This window comes from Hippoglossus stenolepis, chromosome 4 (genome assembly GCF_022539355.2).
Source record: "Hippoglossus stenolepis isolate QCI-W04-F060 chromosome 4, HSTE1.2, whole genome shotgun sequence".
NCBI lineage: Eukaryota > Metazoa > Chordata > Actinopteri > Pleuronectiformes > Pleuronectidae > Hippoglossus > Hippoglossus stenolepis.
In genome coordinates this window covers 14,217,610-14,238,888 of record NC_061486.1, presented here as the reverse complement: position 1 = coordinate 14,238,888, position 21,279 = coordinate 14,217,610, and the positions used below count along the sequence as shown (strand labels likewise).

At 41.9% G+C, this 21,279-nt stretch overlaps 1 protein-coding gene across 2 annotated transcripts; it reads left to right on the top strand.

Annotated features, from left to right (window-relative positions):
- Nucleotides 1-1,006: 1,006 nt before the first annotated feature.
- serpini1 (serpin peptidase inhibitor, clade I (neuroserpin), member 1) lies at nt 1,007-19,584 on the top strand. 2 transcript variants are annotated; one of them, XM_035154902.2, is made up of 9 exons: nt 1,007-1,121; nt 12,030-12,318; nt 13,020-13,250; nt 13,508-13,702; nt 15,611-15,815; nt 16,651-16,748; nt 18,065-18,151; nt 18,271-18,360; nt 18,611-19,584. In XM_035154902.2, the coding sequence occupies exons 2-9, from the start codon at nt 12,051-12,053 to the stop codon at nt 18,685-18,687; spliced, it is 1,251 nt and encodes a 416-aa protein (XP_035010793.1). In that variant the 5' UTR covers nt 1,007-1,121; nt 12,030-12,050; the 3' UTR covers nt 18,688-19,584. The 2 variants fall into 2 exon arrangements, with proteins under 2 accessions (XP_035010793.1, XP_035010794.1); XM_035154903.1 differs by lacking the exon at nt 1,007-1,121 and adding an exon at nt 1,522-1,572.
- Nucleotides 19,585-21,279: the final 1,695 nt, after the last annotated feature.

Here is a 21,279-nt window from a genome sequence, read left to right as displayed (position 1 = left end):
AGTTTCTAAAATCAATCAAGTAAGAGCCATTCGGTAGTAGTACGTTTTGAGAGATGATTTAAAACAGTAAAAAGTTTCAAGTCTGACTTCATTAGGTAAAATGTTCCAGAGTCAATACGTTAAATTAAAATATAGGGATGTAAGGGGTTAAAATGTTTTTGTCTAAGAATTGAATGTATACACAAAATACACAGCTTGTGTGTCTGAGTGGTGAGTCACGTTCTCAGCTCCATCGCCCACTCAGACAAGTTCAGACTGAGACGACAGTGTGAATGAATGAATGAATGAAACACAACACAGTTCATAAAAATATGCACAAATCATCAATCTGCTAATTACCATTTCTTTAACATCATTTCAACCAGTTAAAAAGTCAGATAACAGAGTTTATTGCATTAATTCAATTATAAATAAAATCCATACATTTATTTGATTTTAATTCAGATTTACATAATATTTATTTATTTTCTTACATATCTCTCCCACAGTTTTAGAATCCAACCTTTTATATACTAAAAATGCTCACTTATTGTGTTGGCTTGATTAGAGTCAGCTGTATCTATTATAATAATGATAATACAAATGTATTCTTCTCCCTTATAAGTCAAAACAGACTGGGACGTACAAGTTGATACATTTGTGACATATTTTTCAATGACATATTTTCATATATTTCATATTTTTGCCTCTGCGTTAAATGAAATCAAACAATTATTAATTTCTTACGTTGCACTGTTATTTTCACTCTTTTATTTCTTATCGTACTTATTTATTTATTACTCTCTATGTAACTCTTTTGATTTCTTTCAAAATGCCTCCTTTTGTATTATCTTATGTTACTTTTACAAACTGCCACGATTTCTTGTACATTGTAGCCTGTGCAAAGCCCTGCCTGGAATTGCCTTGCTGTTCGCCAAAGCAAAGGCGGAAGTTGGGGGGAGGGGTTGATTTCGCCCCTCGCCTTTACTCTTTGGTCGAGGCTGATTGGACGGCGCGGGGTGGGGGCGGGGTCTGGCACAGACGGGAACAGGCAGTGATCTCTGGATCTGGAGGAGAGCAGCAGAGAGGGAGACACAGGCTGCACCCGTCCGTCCATCCTCACTACCTGCACCGTGTGATCGGTAAGAGCCCTTTTCATAACCTGCAGCCGCCTCACTCACAGCCCGTGTGGAGGTGGGGGAGTAAACTGTGGACGCTCAGCTGAGCCTCTCTTTCTAACGTCTCCCAGGATAGAATATAATAATGTGCAATTTGTGAGTTTCTCTCAGGATCATGTTTTATGAAGGTGTGGGTTTGTGTTATAGGCGAATTTTTTTTTGTGGAACAGTGTATAAAGGGATTTTCTATGCTGTATAATCAACATGTGTTGGCTTTCAACAAGGGGGGGTGGAGACGCACCCTGAGTCAAATAGCCTTTATTTCTCCTTCTTCTTCTTCTTTTTCTTTTTCTTCCTCTTTTTCTTGTCTTCTTTTGTTTATTTCTTGTCTTTCTTTTTTTTTCTTTTTTTTTTACTGAAACCAGCTTAGGCGTTGCGGCGCGGTTCTTGTCCTTGAAACGCAGGCAAAGGCGCAGTGAGTGAACGTGTGTGTGAATTAACGAGGCAGATTGTAGTAGACTGGTCCTGTAGCCCGTCCCCACCCCAACACGCACACACACACACACACACACACACACACACACACACACACACACACACACACACCTAATGCTTTTCCTTCGTATGTGTGTGTGTCAGTGTTTGGTAAAAAATCATGAATAAACGTGTAGATCCTGCAGTTGCTTCAGGTAGCCTCTCTGACCTACACCTCTAAATACATAATAAACTATAATATTATGATGTACTCATGAAAAAATGACTCTGAACCACAGGTTAGGTCGTATAGGCACCTGTATACAGCAAATACCGGTTAAACAAAATGTAACTACATGGAAAATGGCCAACACATAAAAGAATACACACCAGTTTTAGTAGGTTGCCCCCAGACAAACACACCTTGAGTCCCTATAAGTATATGAAATGTATTAGTTTCAAGGTTGTCAATGGCTTTTCAATGGGTTATCGGCTGCCTTACACCAAAACATGTTTATCAGTAAACAATTCAATGTTCTCTCAGTCTCATTCTCTCAATCCACCTGTGATCTCTTTATCTCTGCCACTAAGATGATGAGCTCCTAAATCCTCACTGAAGCTGGCGGTTCTCGCAGCTCTTCATTCAGAAGGAAAAAACCTAACAATATCCCTTTCAGTCATAATCTAAATGTATTAATCCCATATGCATCTAAATCACTGGGTAATCCCTGCTGATGTATAGCCTGCTGTTTTCCTCCCCATGCCTTTCTGTGGCATGGGCTTGCATGTGAGCGTGTGTGTGTGTGTGTGTGTTCTGCCTATTCCCAGGGAGTGCTGCATTAATTGTGTTTCAATAATTAAATGTCCTTCAAATCAGCCTAGCGCAACAAAACGAGCGGGGAAGAGGGGGAAGCAGCCGAGCCCGCTGAGCTCCGTGTGCGTGTGCTGTGGCTGCGTGTTTGTAACCTTCCAGATCCATGTTTGTATGAGCAGGAACAAGGTACATGTGAGAATAAGGGGGGTCTGCAGTTGTCGAAACTGGCTACTGTGTGTTTTCTCTATGAGCCTATGTGCTGCTTAATGAAATGTAAGGGGGCAAACAACTCTAGTTTTATCTGAGTGTCCTGAAATACATTTTTGTCCAGAGTTACTGAATATTCTGAAGGAGCTGTAGAATAAAGGACTGTCATCAGCATAGAGAAATTTGCTCATTTGGCTTCTAGAAATGCAATTTATACACTTGAAAAAGATTAGTAAACATAATGTGACAGGTAACAAATTATAACCATAAATAAAGGTGCTTGGATAACATTTAAGCAGTATTTCCTCTGGAATGTTTCCCCTCACCTTCTAAATAAAGGCCCAGTCGGAGCCACACCACCTGCTCGTACGCAGCAGGTTTGTCCCCTGTACGTTCTGCTGCAGCAGAGGCAGGGGATTAGCTCATACCTGGCCAGGTCGGAGAGTGAGAGAGAACAGAGACAGAGGTAGGAGTTACAGAGAGGGAGGAAAGTAAATGGAATGGAATTGTATTTAAATTGGGTAGCAAAATATCCAGGCTTCAATACAGCCATGATGGGGGAAAAAATTGATATATGGATACAATTTGAAAGATTACAGTAAATGTGATTTGTAACGGGTGGGTTTTATCGTGTCAACATTTGAACCTTTCACAGTCTGTGCTGCTCACATCAGATCTCTGCTCCACACACACACACACACACACACACACACGCACGTATCCTGGAATCGATCTGTCGATTGATTGGTGGGATCGAGGGGCGGGTTGGGCGCAGAGCAGGGCCGATGAGAGAGGGCGACATATCTCTGCGAGGACGACAGTAAAACGGTTGCAGCAATTTGGTGGCGTCCGTATTTTCTCCCTCACTCAAACTCTGCAGCTGCAGGTCTCGCGGCTCAAACACCAGATCAAGTTGAATTATTCTCTTAATTGTCTCAGTTGTGAGGCCACTGACTACAGTTGGTTTAAATGCTGCAACTCAGCTCCTAGATGCTTTCCCCCCCCCCTCATCAGCCAGAACACACACTGAGATCCTCTGACAGAGCGTTGCGGGCCTCTCAGGGATCTAGGCTGAAAACAACAGGAGACTTTGGTTGGAAGTTTTTTATTTTCCAGCTTATATTTTAATTTTATTGTTGTTTTCACTCTTGATTTTTATACCTGTAAGCGAGCCAACCCTCCAGACCCTTAATCAAGCAAAATGATCCCTGTTGGGTTTGTGAGCGGCCTAAACAGCCTCATCATCACCTTGTTGTCTTCTCTGCTCTCTCTCCATCTCCACCTCCTCACCAGGCTTTCACTTCTTATTCTGCAGCATCCTCCTGGTCTCCCTGTCTTACCTGCATGCGTACACACACCCACACCGACTGCACACGCATCCCCCACAGGAGTGGTTGATCGTGACCTTTCCTGTGCTCCGGTGTCTCCCTGGTCTTTACTCTATTTGAAAAAGCCTCCATTCTTTTCACTTATACCGCTGACCCCAAATGGAGGCCGATCCAATTACAGCTGGAACCTCCCTGTGCTCCACTGTAGCTTTGAGTGTGTGTCTGTGTGTTTGTAATATAGCGAAAGAAAAGGGACACTCATGAGTGTGTCTCGACAGAGTTTGGGAACAGTCGGACATCTTTCCATGTTATGCAGGTGGTCATTAATATCATTGTCGCAGTCAAAGCTGGTTTCTGCCTCTGCTCAGCTCTTCCTATCTGCCTATCTCCTTGTGTTTATATGTGTCTTCCTCTCTTTTCCTGATTTTCTACCTACATGTCTTCAGTTCTTGTTGCTTTCCTCTCTCTCTTTCCCTCTTTATCTCTCTGTGTGTCTCTCCCTCTGGGTGTCTCCGTTAGCAGGGATTAATAAAGAGTTGTTAACCTTTGTGTGCCCTCTGTGGAGTGTACCGTGGGCATCCTGGGACTTCAGGCAGCTTCCGTAGCACATTATGCCATTTTCTAACAAGGGCTTGAATGAGCTGAGGTTCAGTGAGCTGAGGTTGCTCTGTAGACAGGTGACTGTGTCTGCCACTGGAGTGGCTATAAACTGTAGCGGTAACACTTTAAACATAACAGTTGTTGTAATCACAGTCATATTGGCTTACTGGAAATAAGTGTGCGTTGTAGCATGAAGCTTTATGGAAGATGACAGAGTAATGAAGGTGCGACAGGCAAATTCTCAGCTGTTAGCGTCACAGATGGTTTCTTAGCAACCACAGACCTGTAGCTTAAGTCTGGCTGAACAGTTAATCGAAATATCAGGATTACAATATGCCCAAGAAATAAAAGTAAAATTCTTTTGCATATTATTTAACCCTATTGTCACTTTATTTAGTTTAAAGGGTGGTTTCAATTCATATTTACAGGATCTAATGAAGCCCAGGTTTGTGGTGCCTATTGTGTTGTTGTGGGTGTGGCTGTAATCCAGTAGGAGAAAAACATTGACAATGGTGCACTTTTAAAGACATTGCGTAGAATCAGGGTTTCTCTCTCCACCAGCGGTTCTGTGTATTACAGCACATATGTCGTGTTGCCGTCTCAATTACAGAAAAAAATATAATCTCTAGCACATTTCACACTTGATTAGTTTCCCAAGCGTGAGGACATTTAATTAATTCAATTAGCCACTTGACAAATTAAATGCTGTAAATGAGCCAATCCTGAAGTTAGTGGAGAGACAGCTTCAACTTTATAAGATGATACTTAGTGAATCCCCTCGGATTTTACTGCCGAGTGGAATCTGATGTGGCCAGAAACTGTTGGATCTTATTAAAACTTGAGCAAACTGAGATAATGTTAGCTGATAGTTAGCTGTGATTAGGATTTGTAATGCACCAGTAGCTGATATAAAGATTAACACTGAGAGCTGACTCCCTTTACTTGGCCAAATCCTCTAATGCCTCTAGTAGCACCTCCACCAATGTCAACACTGAACTGTTGACTGATTAAACCATAGATCATAAATAAAGATGGACGACATGACAGCTCCTGAAAAGTGAAGCCAAGGCGTCTTAATCGCCTCCTGGTGGCTGACTGCAGTATAGCTCATAAACCTCCATGTGTGTGGATGGGACATGGGCCAAACTAAAAACGTCAAAGCGCACAGATACCACCATGTTGCACCACCATGTTTCTACGGTAGCCCAGAACAGACAAATTGCTTCTCCTACATGCTTAGAACAAAATGATTATCTACTCCTCACTGCTTTAATGTTGCTTGCCCTAGACAAGTACATGACATCAGTGGGTAACTTAGCCATGATGATGACTGTTGTGTTAATACTGTTGCGTTAATACTTAATTCAGGGAGTTGACAAATAGGTGTATTGCTCAAAAATGGGAGCTATCGCTTGTAGCCACTGAAGTATTGTTTCCTGGAGCAACAGGTACAAATCAGGGGCCCAAGTAGAACAGACAGATTGACTCAATAGTTAGAACCATTTTATTGTTCACATGAATATTCCCATTTACCATTTCTCAAAGATAACACTGGAATCAAATTCCTGCCCCACTGGTGCTTTATTACAGCCTCCCTGTGTAAATTCCACATCAGTGGATAAGCAGTAGGTGAGTGATGGTTGTCTAATCAAACAGGGAAAGTGAGACACTCACTTGAGAAGCTTTATGTAGGTTTGATCATGTATGTGTTTCCGTGCATTTTCCTTTGTTCAACATCAGAACAATATGCAGAAAGTGGCTGTAATGGAGCCATGAATAATAATCAGACTCTATTATCTTTGTACTGCAAAGCCCTTTATAAATTAGACATATTCATGGTGGAATCATGCTGGATAACGCTGCCGCTTTGAACAGAGCATCATACCGCACAAAAAATTCAAAGTTTCACGGTCACAGAGATGATGAGAGACATCATTGTCTGCAGTTCATTCCCAGAGGGAAAGGCCTTGATCAAATGGGATGTTAGCACTTTCACAGAATTCAACAAAGCACCTTTAGGGACAGCAGTGTGGAGGTGAACTTAGAGCCAAAGTGAAGGAGGCAGCTGCCGTTTCATTGTGAAGAAGAAGAAGAGCTTCACTTGAGTCCAGTTAGTGTTGTGTGTGTGTGTGTGTGTGTGTGTGTGTGTGTGTGTGTGTGTGTGTGTGTGTGTGTGTGTGTGTGTGTGTGTGTGTGTGTGTGTGTGTGTGTGTGTGTGTGTGTGTGTGTGTGTGTGTGTGTGTGTGTGTGTGTGTGTGTGTGTGTGTGTGTGGTCTGAATGATACTAAAGTGAATCTTGAAGCTTGGGGACCAAAGCCTGGTCCTAATGAGGCTACATGTCATTTCTGAGGTCCTGGTTAAGGTTATGGGGGAGGTGATGAGGAATGCATTATGCCAACGAGGGTCACAGATACCCCTTTTACACTGAACCAATGGGTGTACGGAGATGTTCCTTTAACACAGGTAAACCTGAAAAGGGGCTGTCCCTCTATTTTTTCCTTGTCAGATGTCACAAACTTGCCAGTTACTGAAAAGTTCTTTCACCTCGCTGTCTTGCCAAATTAACTTGTTCACCCGGGTGTCACGTTTCCATCACTGCCGATCGGGGCTAAAGCCGATTAAAATCTGTGTCTAGTGCAGCGTCATTGGACCTGGGAGTGAATGCTTATTGTTTCCTTTCTTAGCCAGATGTTAGTGGGGGTTAGTTGTTTTTTTGACCATTAGGAAAAGGGCTTTAGATAGAAGTACAAGGGTGTGCGTGTGTGTGTGTGTGCGTGCGTGCGTGCGTGTGCGTGTGCGTGTGCGTGTGTGTGATAATGTCAGAGAGTGCATTAAGTGACAGAGCTGTATCTGGTGTGAACAGTTCTTGTAAAGTGAGGGGTTGTATGAGAAAGAAACTGCTGAGTGCTGTTTGATAAAAGGAAAGAAGAGTTTATCTGCCTATGTGGAAGGAGGGAAATATCTTTAAAGAGTAAAAATTCTTCCTGTCAGCTCTGCAAAACGAAAAATGTCCATCACTTGCAGTTGCCTTGGGAACCCTGGCTTGGAAGTGTGTGTGGAAATGTGTACTTCAAAGTGTGTGTGTGTGTGTGTGCTTGAATGAGGATGTTCATGTTTAATAAATTCCCCTGTCCTCTGAAGCGTGCCGTCTCAAGGTGTTGGGTTTAAATGGCATCAGGGATTATCGTACGTGCGGCGGATTCGGGTGACGTCACGTTTTAATTGTCGAAAATGTCAACTGCCAATCTATCCAGTCTGAGAATTGGGATTACACAGAGAGATTAAAGGCTGCTTTTAAAGGCCAGTGAGTTTAATTGCATGGAATTAATCAAATTGTCAGGATTAAACCTTGAGAGATTCGCTGACATGTTCAGCTCGTTTCAGTCACGAGAGAACGTTTCATAACCAGGTGTTGCGTTTCGCCGCTTACCTGGGAGGCATGCTGGGAAACCCACCCGAGGAGATCAGAGCCAAAGTTTAGTTATCGAGGGCCCAACTGGCAGAAGTGCGGGATCCCCTTGCGGACGGCGTCCCAAGACTCAGAAGGTCAGAATGGTGTCACTGTTACAAGTAAAAGGCAGCCACCCATGGTGTTATTGTCCACTCGCACGCGCACATTTACACACACACACACAAACACACACACAGCTGTGCGCACGGTGATGCCCCGCACTACTTTCCCTGGCTTAACTGCATGGCTGGATCTTTCCTTACAGAGAGCGGGGCTGTCGGCCTCAGAAAGGTTCAGCTCCCACAGCTCAGAAGGTCAGGAACATTACCTCCGTTTACGTCTCTGCCAGCCGCCCCCCCTCCTTCCCCTCAGCCTCTCTCTCACTCTTGTCGGAACATCTGACTCACAGGACGACATTTGAGAGCAGGTGGACACACGTGACTCACACTATATTAGCTTTGCCCTCGGGGCGTCATTTGATTTTTCTGTTTACATCTATTTGAAGTCGAGCATCTTTAATGCAAAAAGGCTGTTTGAGAAAACGTCTGTGGCTGCCAACTTGATGCTGCTGAGTGACTTAAATCAAACTTAGCATTTGATCTTATACTACTTATACCCAGTGGCAATCGGGAGGTCCCCCCTACCTAATTTTAGTGTGCTATTTTTATATTGTGTCTTTTATTATACTATTTTAAAAACTGGATGCAGGCACAATAACACATTTCACTGCAAATTGTACCATGTATAATTGTGTACGTGACAAATAAAGCTTATCTTATCTTATCGATGATTATATTTATATTATTTTGATGCCCTCCACATGAATGCAGTAAGGCTTGTGTGATGAAAAACTCTGATTATAGCCTTTACAGAATCCAGGTGATATCCACTGGTCATCAAGCGACTCTGCTGCTCTGCTCTTCTCTAATCACTCACATGTAGAACTGAGCTTTATAAAAACCTGCCGAATTCATATTTATGTTCCTGGATAAACGGGGCGTCCCTTCTTCTGCAACAATGAAGTTTAAACACTGCGTTGCATCATTATCTGCCGGAGGAACTTCTCGCTTGTGTGCGTGCGTGCGTGCGTGCGTGCGTGCGTGCGTGCGTGCGTGCGTGTGTGTGTACTCGTCTCTGTCGCTTTGGACGATCCCATTTATTTAGTTACTAATCGATGGTGTCGGATCATGAATCCGGATCGTTGCGGTCACTTTAATGCCTCGTGCACGTCATGCCTCGTCTCGTGTTGTGTTGTGTGTGGCAGATGAACTGCATGCACACACAGTTTTGGACTTTCTTTTCAATGTGTTTAAATACAGTTAAAGTTGGTACTTCAAAATATATTTCCATTCACTTACAGTAGCTGATTCTGCCGGTTCTGTGCCTGTAGAACGCACTTTGTGAGGATGCTCATGGATGGAGAACAAACATGACGAGATCTTCACTGTCAGTTTAGAGGTGGCATGAAGTGGAAGTGACGTGGGCGTATATGTGGTTTGCAAGAGAATGAGGAATCACATTCAGTAGCTTATATAGTACATGGAGTTCATTGTAAAATGTGAGCAGGGATGACCCACTCTATCTAAGACTGGTGATTTATGATTGTCCACCAAGAGACAATAAGTGACACTGTGTCTGTCTCTCAATATTTTCTGTCTTCACTATCCCCTTTTGACACAAAGCCCCAAGCCCCTTTTGTTGCTGCCATATTTGGAAATCTTTGGGTCGTTCATATGAACGCAGGATACACGTCACACAGCATATTGTTTATATATCATATTATATACACTTTAATTTTTGGCTAAATAATTTCCTGAAACATTCAGGCACTGTATTTTTAGTAGGGCTCAACAGATTGATTGTTGCCGATAAACAGCTGATATGAGCCTTTCAGAGACATTCAGAGTATCAGCGTGGATATTTGCGCAGATATGAAAACTTTTATTTTACAGAATAAACAATGAAGAAAATATGTACATTTATGTTTACATCTACGCAAAAAATAACTATACAATGTCAAGCCTCTGTCACATTGCTTTATCATAGGAAACACATTGTAGGAATCACTAGATTATGTATATTTACTGCAAATTTTTGTTTTATATACACTGAATAAACCTCTTTGAATATCACACTGATTTAACCAGCGATAACCTTGACTATATTCTTGTAATATAACGACTTTATTCTCAAAATTGTTAAGGATCGGCATCTGCACCTAAACAAACCATATCAGGGTCAGGCTACACTTGCAAATTGTTTTACTGCTGCAGATTTGTTGCTGTAGCGAGTATTAACAAAAGTGAGATGAGTCACAATAGTGACCATGTTCACAGTGATGAAGGAAGAAGACACACAGCACAATGTGGTTCATGTATATGATTTTAATGTCTCCTGGAACATGAAAATATTGGAGAACAATAGATACACAGAAAACACTTGTTATAGGATCAGTTCATTGTTGGTCATCGCCTTTCCTTGGGATTAGCTGACAATAAGAACAAATATCCCATATTTTAAATCCCCCCCTTCCCCACTGAGCTGGTTTGTTTTGGAAAGGTAAATTGTTTGTCACATGCCAGAGCAGAGCAGAGCAGAGCACAGGCCAGAACACAACAAGCTGGGGCACTCATTTTCTGGCTGCTGCCCATTGTTAACGTTGTTGACACCACAGTCACCTGCTGTCACACACACACAGACACACACACACACACACACACACACACACGCAACACAGAGCAGCAGCAGCCAGCAGATTCCAGCCCTGCGTGGCTCTGCTAATTGAATCCTTTATACTAACTGTACGAGGACAACAGCACAACAGAGAGACACACAACAAAACAAAAGTCCATGTGTTATGTCACTCCCTCTGAACATCTTTCTTTCTATCTCTATTCTATATATTATCATTGACCTTTTTTATGTTAGGGCAGCAGAAAACAATGTTGCCTGGCAACAACGGCGGCGGATTTGCTTTGTGCGTGTGTGTGCCTTCCTTTCATTTTAAAAGTTATAAAAGAAGGTTAAAGAGACAGAAAAGAGAGGAGAGCAGAGAAAAAACAGGAAGCACAATGGTGAATCAACAAAATATATAGATGAGAGGGAGGACTAGAAGGCAGGATGTGATGGAAAGACAAGGTGAAGGACGGAGGTAAAGACCTCAGTCATTCTGTGCACTCTTCAAAGACACGCACGCACGCACACACACACACACGCAGAGCAGAGCAAAGCAGATTTTGAAGGAAAGAAGCTGATTCAACTCAGGATGATAAGAAAGGACATGAAATATGTATGGGCTCATTTAGCAGATTTGCAATAATGACTGCATTCAGTGGCCCAGCTGTACTTCCTGCACATTCTTGTTGTTTATATACTGTCTTTATTCTCTCCCTGCCTCTCATCCGCTCTCTCCCTTTTCTTTCTCTTCTTTGACCTGTTCCCAATAAACCAAAGTTGATTTTGAGTCTGTAACTTCTTTTTTTCCTCAATTAACTTTCCCTCAAGATTTGAGCGTCTATATGAAAAATATTCATCTTTGTATTTAGAAAGTGCAGATGAGAAGTAGAAATCAGTCGATTCCATTTTTTTTGGCAGAATGATTGACTGACATATGTTTTCTGTCTCTCTTGTTTTCATCATCTCACATCCCTGCTCTACTTTCAATTCTGTCCCTCTCCTTTCCAAAATCCTCTTGTCCTTCATCTTTTTTTCTCCCTTACGCAATAATCTTCCCTCCCTTTATCTCACTCTCTCTCTCTCTCTCTTTCTCTATGTCCTCTGCAATTCTCTTCTTTTGGCTCCATCCCTCCACCATTTTTTTCCTCTTTCATCTTGTCCTCCCTCCATCCTTATCTGTTTTCCCGTCCTTCCACACCCCTCTCTCCCTGCCCATCCCCCTTTCATCTCTCCTATCACTCATTCCCTGATCCTAACCCTTTCTTCCGCTTCCATCTCTCTGTCTTTCCTCCAAACACATTTGTCCTCATCCTCCCCCTTTCCCCCTTTTCTCCTCTGTCTGTCCTTCCTTTATTTCTCCCATGCTTCCCTCTTTCACTCAGCTATCAGTGTTCTGTGCTGCGATGTTGATCCTGGACGTTTTGTCCCCGCTGCTCCTCCTCTCCATCGTGTTGCCGGGCTACGGTTGCTGGGCGGCGGACATTCCGGAGGACACCACAGCAGAGTTCTCGGTCCGACTGTACCACCAGCTTCAGGTGGCGGGGGGACAGGAGAACATCATCTTTTCCCCGCTGAGCGTGGCTGTGGCCATGGGCATGGTGGAGCTGGGGGCCAGAGGGGCTTCGCTGGAGGAGATACGACAGGCTGTAGGATTCAGCCACCTGCTGCCAGGTGAGACGTGTTCATAGACACAGCTTCACTTGCATCACAGTCAGTGGCGGGTGGGTTTTACTAATTAAATATGTATTTGATAATTCCCCTCTGAAGCTTAAATAAACACTCCTTGAATCTTGAATATGTCGCCCAGGTTCTTGGCTTGAACTTGTGACATGAATTTATATTGGAGGGCCTTCATTACAAACTAGAGTTGAAATTGCCCTGACTTTTAGGATGGGGCGCCGATGTAATGAAAGATGCAGTCATATTGCTTTATGGGAAATGCAAGGTTCAGCCCTTGTAGGGACTAATATTCATCTCTGCCTCTGCTGCTTCCGTTTGGCCAATCCTGTGATGGATGTTCAACGGTTTAACGGGTACCCCAACTTTAACTTTAATATTAAAGAGTAATATTACAGATATATAAGAACTGATCCTACCAACAAACCTCATACATGTTACACACAAACTTGTATGTGAACATGAGATGTTAGCAGCAAGATATTTAAAATACAGAATTCTAAATGTATCCAATTAGAATATTTCTGTTGCTGTACCATTGTTTACCAAACAACCTGAATGGACTGTAAAGTAATGACATTTTAAAAACACCTTGTAACAACCAAGAGGGTGAACATGGTTTTATAACGTGACTATACACGCCATATGAATACATCTCCACACCCGGCATCAATGTGTCGCTCTCTGTTCTGCAGGTGTGGAGTTTTCTTTGCTCCAGAACCTCACGGCGGCGCTGCTGGACGATGACGCCCACTACATGATCCGATTTGCCAACAGCCTCTTCCTGCAGGAGGGCATCACTTTTAACCCGGAGTTCCTGCACCTGATGAGGAAGTATTTCCGTGCTGACGTGGAAACGGTCGACTTCGGCGAATCAGCAGCCGTGGCCGATCAGATCAACAGCTGGGTGGAAAATCATACTGAGAGTAAGTGAGAAAGGAAGGATAGAAGAAAGGAGAGCTGTATTGATAGCATTACTACAATCCCTGCATACTGTAAAGTGACATGTAACAATGTGGGATGATTTATCATTGTTTGTTTAATCGCAGTTTCTTGTAGAAAAACTGAAATTACTGCTTAAATCCCTTTCCCTTATTCGCGTGTACAACCTCAAAGTTGCATCACAGGAGGCGCCGGCCGTTACATAGCTGCTAATGCACTGTACTTAAATCACTTCCTCCAGGTCAGATCCGCGAGCTGCTGTCAGCCGAAGACTTCAGCAGCGTGACCCGTCTGACCCTGGTGAACGCCATCTACTTCAGAGGCTCCTGGAAAAACCAGTTCAGACCGGAGAACACCAGAACCTTCTCCTTCAGCAAAGACGACGGCTCCGAAGTCCAGACGCTCATGATGTACCAACAGGGTGACTTCTACTACGGTGAGAATCAACTGTAGAATGTAGAATGTGACTCCTCTTCAAGAGCCCTTGCATTTCAGCTCACATTTCCTGGGGTTATTTAAAATGTTAATCTTAGATCTAAATTATTCATATCTGCAGCGTTATTCCCAGGAAATGTTCCTCTTCTCTGCTCACGGAGATTCTCTTCGCATGCACCGAACTCCTCTTGTATGTCTCTTTTCTTTAGCAGTGCATTTTGTGAATGCCATATAATATTAGTGGCACTGTGAGAGTCTGTGTGAATCCATGTAGAACTATATTAGCTTTTGCTACATCTAACACAACTACTACCATAACTATTACGATTGCTTCTCTCTCCACTGGTTCTTTTCCTTATTTGTTAGGTTAAAAGTGATGATTTATCGAGGTCTGCTTTTCATTGCATCATAGGATTTGCTGTCTTTCCAGCTATTATATGAAAGTTTCAAACATGTCGACACAGTTTAAAGTAGTTAAGCCACTGTGAGTTTCCAAATCCCTCTGAAAAACCATATGCTTCTCTGCAATCACAATAGAAGGAGAATAGTTGCCTCCGCCAAAAGGTTATGTATTTGTCTGCATTTGCTTGTTTGTTAGCAGGATTACAAAAAAACAATACTCAACCGATTTCCATAAAATTTTTAGGAGGGTTGCGTCATGAGGATTGAGAATAATTCACTGATCTTGATGAAAAAAAATCTGATATATTTAGGGGACTGATATTTGTGTTGGCAATTTTAAAAAACAAACAGGATCTAGTGAATTTAAATGTGGTTTCATAAGGGGATTTTGTGAAGGGTTGTGCTTTCCTGAGTGTCATGCTAGGTTAGAATTGTTGAAGCATTAAATATTTATTTTCTCTTTTTGCTAAATTCATTTTTCAGCCCTCTTTTGTTCCCAATCCTGCTAAATGTGATGTTTTTGCGGTTATTATCATGTAACTCTACGTAAACATTAATGTCGGGGTTTGTTGTCTAAATCAGTGCTTCAGGTTTTCTATACCATAAAATGATCTACATCATAATCTGGCTGTTCTGACTCGGCTGCACTCTGTGTCAGATGTTTGTGCATTAGGTATTTTTCCAGCGCTGTAAGGCTCAGTAGTTTGACGAGAGTCCTACAGGTCGGCAATAATGCTGTTACCTCTGAATGAGGTATTTCTGAGGTATATTCTTACTGCGCTGCTACTGAAGTTGGTGAATTTGTTAATGTTGTCTGAGTCTGGTGAGATTGTGTGAACAGGGTGCACTCACACACTCATCCTCACACTCTCGGGATCAAGAAAATCTGTGAATGTGTGAGCCGGTGCGTGCCGAGCGTAGTGTGCGTGCACGTCTGTGCTTCAGAGCTGCAGAACAGGGACAGCTCCTCGGGGAGACGGCTGCGTTTACATTTTCATTTCTGAAACACAATCATATTGTGTAAGTAAAACGATCTGGGATGCCACGTCCCTTTATTTGCTGCAACGTTGCCTCGCTCTGCATCAGCAAACCCTACACAGAAGTTAATGAGGGATGATCGGTCTTTTTGTTGTAATTTTCCTTTTTAAGCAGCTTCAAAAGAAAAACCATGCGCACAGGCTGGGATGAAATCTGGCAAAGTTAATTGCTCTGTAATCTCCATCTCACAGTGGGATAATCTTATATTTAGATTTAAAATCTAGTTGGACATGTTTGGATGATAAAAGGATTATCTCATCCTAACTAAGAAATACTGCATCACTTAACGCAACTAAATGTTTTCTGCCTCGTCCTGATTAGAATTGTTATCCAAGGGTTTTGTTGAATTTGATGCAAGGGACGGATCTGTTGAAGATCCACCTCAAGGCTATGAAGATACAGCTTCTTAGTCTCTGTAGTGTGTGTGCGCTTGTATTCATCTTTAAATGTGTCGTGTTTCCTCCACCAGGTGAGTTCAGCGATGGCTCGCAGGAGGCTGGTGGTGTGTACCAGGTTCTCGAGATGCCCTATGAAGGAGAGGACATGTCCATGATGATCGTCCTGCCTCGACAGGAGGTGCCGCTGGCCACACTGGAGCCAATCATCAAAGCATCGCTGCTGGAGGAGTGGGCGAACAACGTCAAGCGGCAGAAGGTGGAAGTTTACCTGCCTAGGTATGGGAGATCACAGACACAAACACACACGTGCACAAACATTCATACTTGTGTACAAGAAGGAGTGGAGTAGGGGCCACAGGTTTCTGTCCGAACCCATTTGAGCCCAATGAAGTTAATGTAAGCTGCATTGAGTTTGTGTTTCTCTGTTCTCTACACACATGGTTAGTGTTTGTTTTACCGATTACAGACATGTGTAAAAAATCAGCCCAGCCAACGCGGCCAACCCCAACCACAATTTCCTTTGTCTAAACCCGGCCCATCCTGACGGGCTCGGGATGGGAATCCACACTCTAGTACACATCCACCTATATGCTGCTGTATGATATAACCAGGTTGTGACACTATTGTGCCTCAGAAGTTGTTTTATGTGAAGATGTGATGGCTCACAAATCTTGGATATTTCTTTTTCTTCAGATTTAGAGGTGAAAAGGACCTTAACAACAGCAGTGACTTTATTCCACCATTAAATAGCCTCCTCCGTTGTTGGAATTGATTTGATCATGTGAAACAATTGTTCTTAAAACAGCCTTTTTAGCATCATCCCAGAACATCGTCTGCAGTTAAATGATGTGTGCACGGTCTCCAAATATATGAATAAGACATTATTTAATTTACATTCAACTATATCCTATTTATATCCAAGGAATGTTAAAATTGAAGTTATAACCAAACAGTGATGAAGCCTGAAATGGCTGTTTTGGTCATGTTGATATTTCTTTAAAAGCATAAGTTTGGACTAACTATTCATCTTCCTATAGGCCTATAGATGATATACAGGCCCTCTGTACTATAAACACAAACATGTGACTATTTACCTGACGGCGTGTTCCAGGTTCAAAGTGGAGCAGAAGATTGACCTGAGGAGCACTCTGCAGGAGCTGGGAATAAAGAAAATCTTCACCAGCGACGCTGATCTCTCCGCCATGACAGGTAACACTCAGCTGTATTGAAAACCACATATGTGTGGAGCATACCCGCACATTAGTATTTAAACTACATAAATAGGGAGAATAATACGCATGAGAAGTATCATCAGTTTTTTCTGCTTCTTGGCTGCAGTGAAGTAGCCTCTGGTACTTTCTAAGGTAACCAAGGTAACTGGCACCAAGTGGGCAGGTCAGAGATGTCACTTCATCCAGTAAAAATAGATCCAGAGAGAGACGCACACATATAGAGTCAGAGGAATAGAGACTTATAACAGTGTTGGATAATTTGCTTTGAAAAACACTTCACAACTGTTCTAGACTTATGGAGAGCCACTGCAGTATCCTAATAAGAAGTAAAAAAAACTCAAAACCCTTCATGCTTATTGAAAACACAGTCAAATAAAGTTTGTACTTTCAGATCAGGTGGAGCCACAGTAGTTTTATAACATAAAATATATAAATACAATCTGCAGACCGCACTGTACATCTTGTACTAAGTGAAATGTCCTTGGCTCAACGTGTGCCCAGAGGTCCGTTCTGGCAGGAAGGCAAGTAAGAGAATTGAAGAGGTATTTTAAATAACGTTGAGTCATTGGGGAAGTGATGGTCCTGGAGTAAACATCATCCTTTTCAATAGTGACTCCACAGTTTCTAATGGGTTCTAATGGTCTGGTTTGTAATATTGATTTTACTGCTACATGTGTATATTCTATGCCCTGAATCAATAATGTCAGATCCGTCTGGCAAGCTCCTTATCCTCTTTTAAATCCCTCTTAGAGACAGATTTTAATAAGTGTCGGTTCTCAGAACTTTTCACCTTGAACTTTTTATAGGCATAAAAATAGAAAATGTGTTCTTGTGAATCCTTTTCAAAATTGACTAAGTGATCAGATTCCGAAGGTCACAGTGGCCTCACAAAACATGTTTTTGGTCTCTTGAATATTAGATCTCAAATCTGCCTTTAGGGAATTGTCACTTGGACTTGGACAGAACTGAAAAATGGATGTAGACTGAAACTGCTCTCATTGGCAGTGGCAGTGCAATATTTCTATTTAATCTTTATCTTGTTTCATTTTGACTTACTTTTGTTTTATTCTTTTCGAATCTGTATCATATTTACTGTTATATTTCTTCTAACTGCTTCTAATTGTTTCCTTGTGTTTGCCTTCAATTCATGTTGATCTTGTCAAGCCCTTTGTAACTGTGTTTTGAAAGTAATAATGTTTGCTATCATCATCATTATTTCACTCTCAGACTGACTGATACAGTATATTTTAAAGTCAAGGTGACGATCTGGGTACTTTTGTGTGTGGTTTCCAGATGGTAAAGACCTGTACATTGGGAAGGCAGTGCAGAAGGCCTACCTGGAGGTGACTGAGGAGGGGGCTGAGGGAGCTGTGGGCTCAGGTAGACTGATCATTAACATTACTACCAAACTTTCACACCGTAAAGTCAACTTCAAGTTAACAAAATACCGTTCTGTCAGCGAATAACAAAGATGATGGCGCCCTCTTTCTGTCTCTCAGGAATGATCGCCCTGACCAGGACTCTGGTGCTGTACCCGCAGGTCATGGCTGATCACCCATTCTTCTTTGTCATCAGGAATAGAAAGACAGGTTTGTGTGTGTTGCTGTGTGTGCGTGTGTGTTTAGTTTTTATCCAATATGATTGATGATGTGGGATAGCAAGCTTTGGGTAATCTGGGACAGTCATTTAAATTCTCTAAATGAGGGAAATGTGCATTTAGGGACTTCCTGATGTAAAAAATAGATAAACTAAGGAGTTGTAGCACATGGGCTGTGGTTGTCAGTGTGAATCTGACTTTCTCTCTCTCTCTCTCTCTCTCTCTCTCGCTCCTCTGTGCAGGGTCCATCCTCTTCATGGGCAGGGTCATGACCCCGGAAGTCATCGGGCTCAATGACAACGACTTTGACTCCATGTAACCACGATTGTGAGGTCACTCAATCTCAGCCAGTCTGACGTCATAAATGCTACCTATTCTCTTTCACCATCTTCAGCTGTGTTTTATACTCTTTAAGGAAAAAAAACATATATATATAGATATATATATATATAAACTGGATATTACATGATATATTATATATTGAAATATGACATACGACATAATGATGTGATTGTGTTTTGCTACTGGAAGCTTTAAACTCTTGGACACAGACGTGCAGAAAGGGAGGGTTGTAAATATTCTCTGGTGATGGGTGGTTCGTACATGAGCCAGAAGAACACATGATATGAAATCCACGCACAACCCCTTTAAGTTCAGCAGCTTCTTACTCACCTGCGCCCACACAGCCAACGCACAACTTACTCTGTTCTCCTTAAATACAATGTACTTATTCCTACTGCAGATACAGTATGCGCACACTGTACGTTTCACACTTTAATTACATCCCTGTACATTCTGTTCTATACACACACACACAAACACACACACACATTCAGTATATATATATAAAGGCTCAGTATTTATTGGCGAGTACACATGTGCAAACATTTTGTCCTTATTCGCTGAATCTTAGTAATATATCTGTTGCAGACAGTATTCTAGTTTTACCCGATAGGCACATGGCTGAACTGCTGATGAACTAATATGCCTTATCACATCGGAGTGGTTGATTAGGCCCCAGCTGGGCATCTCACAGGTGAGCAAAAGAGACTGTAACTAAGGCGGGTTGCTATGGAGACAGCCTGGAGCATGCAGACAACATGGGGGAAAAGATCTGCTGCACCTTTTTTGTGATGTACATACAGGGAGAACCAGTAACACCAGCTGTATTCAGACTTTTACTCAATTATTAAAAAGATGAATGTGTTCCCATTAACGCGTGTCCCTCTCTCAATGTGCACGGAGGCTGTTTTTAAAACCTTTTTTTGAATGTCACCTCAGCTAACACAGCTTGACGGGTTTTGTGGTGAAGCTCAAAATATGAAATGCTTCAGGAGTTTATGAAACTTGCTAAGAAAAAAAGCACTTTATATATTCAGAGTCTGAATGTATAATGTGCTTATGTAATGGCTGTTACGGTTGAACAGCTGACCTTAAGAGCAGGAGTTGGCTGTTCAACCGTAGCTCCGCTGCCCGGGGAAGGCAATGTCCTGCCAAGGCGTCTTGGAGCGGGTTAAGGCCTGTGGCATCACCTAGCTACCACACACACACACACACACACACACACACACACACACACACACACACACACACACACACACACACACACACACACACACACACAGATCATATCGCTAAGCAAGGGAAGGATATACTGTGACCAAGGTCGAATAAGACCTGAATGTTGATTCTGTTGCTTCATATGAAAAAAGAAAATACACAAGGAAATGTTGTGGCCTAGTTCATCTTATTGGTAAATAAAAAGCTCATGAAAAAGAGATATGCATTAGGTTTAATGTGCCTAATAATACACAGTAAAGGCCTACATAATAAATCAAACAAAACATCATTTATAAATAATAATAATATAATTTAGAAACAAATCTGAATAGATAAATGATAATAACACTGATATTTTTCTTTATATAGAAATGTTAAAAACTAGAATATTACAAGTTCTCAGAATTGTGAAATAAACGGTGCTTCAGTAAATGTACTTAGTTACTTTCCTCCTCTGCTGTCAACTGCCAGTTTGGTTTGAAACAACTGTCCCGTTAAACATTCATATCACAACTAACAGACATATTGCTGCCTGCACAGCACTGCTGTGGTAATTACTATATAAATATATCAGGAAATAAAACTTGACAACAACATCCCCAGCAGATGTTTGTGCCATTCCTCAGTGCAATGAACACAAAAAAGCACAAAAAAAACTTCCTAAACAGGCACTTTGATGTGACAACTGTCTTCCCTGTCTTCAGCGGATGTTTAATAGAAACACTATTGGTTGTGGTTGTCGCACAGATTATAAAACAGCAAAACAAGTGAAATGATTTTCATATAAAACAACAAAAGCAAAAATTGCACTATATTTTACTACTGCAAATGATGAGTCAGTCCGGAAATAAGCCGATAGTTACGTCCTCTACACAAAGTCAGAGGACGTCGTTTGCACAGTCTCCTGCAGCTCCCAAGGTTTTCATTTACCTCTATCAAGTATCTAATAGCTTTTTTATCACTTCAGTGTTTTTCAGTGTCGCAGTATCTTCTGCACAATGAGCGGCGCTGAAGAAGAACGACAGCCCGTGGGTGTGGGAGGTTATTTATAATCTAAATTACTTTCACCAGCTGCTATGATAGCGGCGCCTTATGTCTTCATTGTGTGCCACTGAAAGTCTGAATCAGCCATATCTCTCCTCCTGCCCACCATAACAAGAGACGACCAATCAAGCAGAACCAACGAGAGTAGACAAACACTTATTCTCTACCTGTCCCATAAATGATCAATTTACATTATATGAAGTAGTTATTAATAATTGGGCCATTTAATACATTTTAAGGATACTTATGGATTAATGTTTCAATAATATGACACAAGAAGGACATATTCTCTCTTTTGGTACTTCTA

What these genes read in the sequence shown, in the direction of transcription:
- serpini1 (XM_035154902.2), top strand. Translation starts at nt 12,051, where the DNA reads ATGTTGATCCTGGACGTTTTGTCCCCGCTGCTCCTCCTCTCCATCGTG. An exon ending in ATTCAGCCACCTGCTGCCAG is followed by an intron (nt 12,319 to 13,019) that starts GTGAGACGTGTT and finishes TCTGTTCTGCAG; the next exon opens with GTGTGGAGTTTTCTTTGCTC. An exon ending in GGTGGAAAATCATACTGAGA is followed by an intron (nt 13,251 to 13,507) that starts GTAAGTGAGAAA and finishes CACTTCCTCCAG; the next exon opens with GTCAGATCCGCGAGCTGCTG.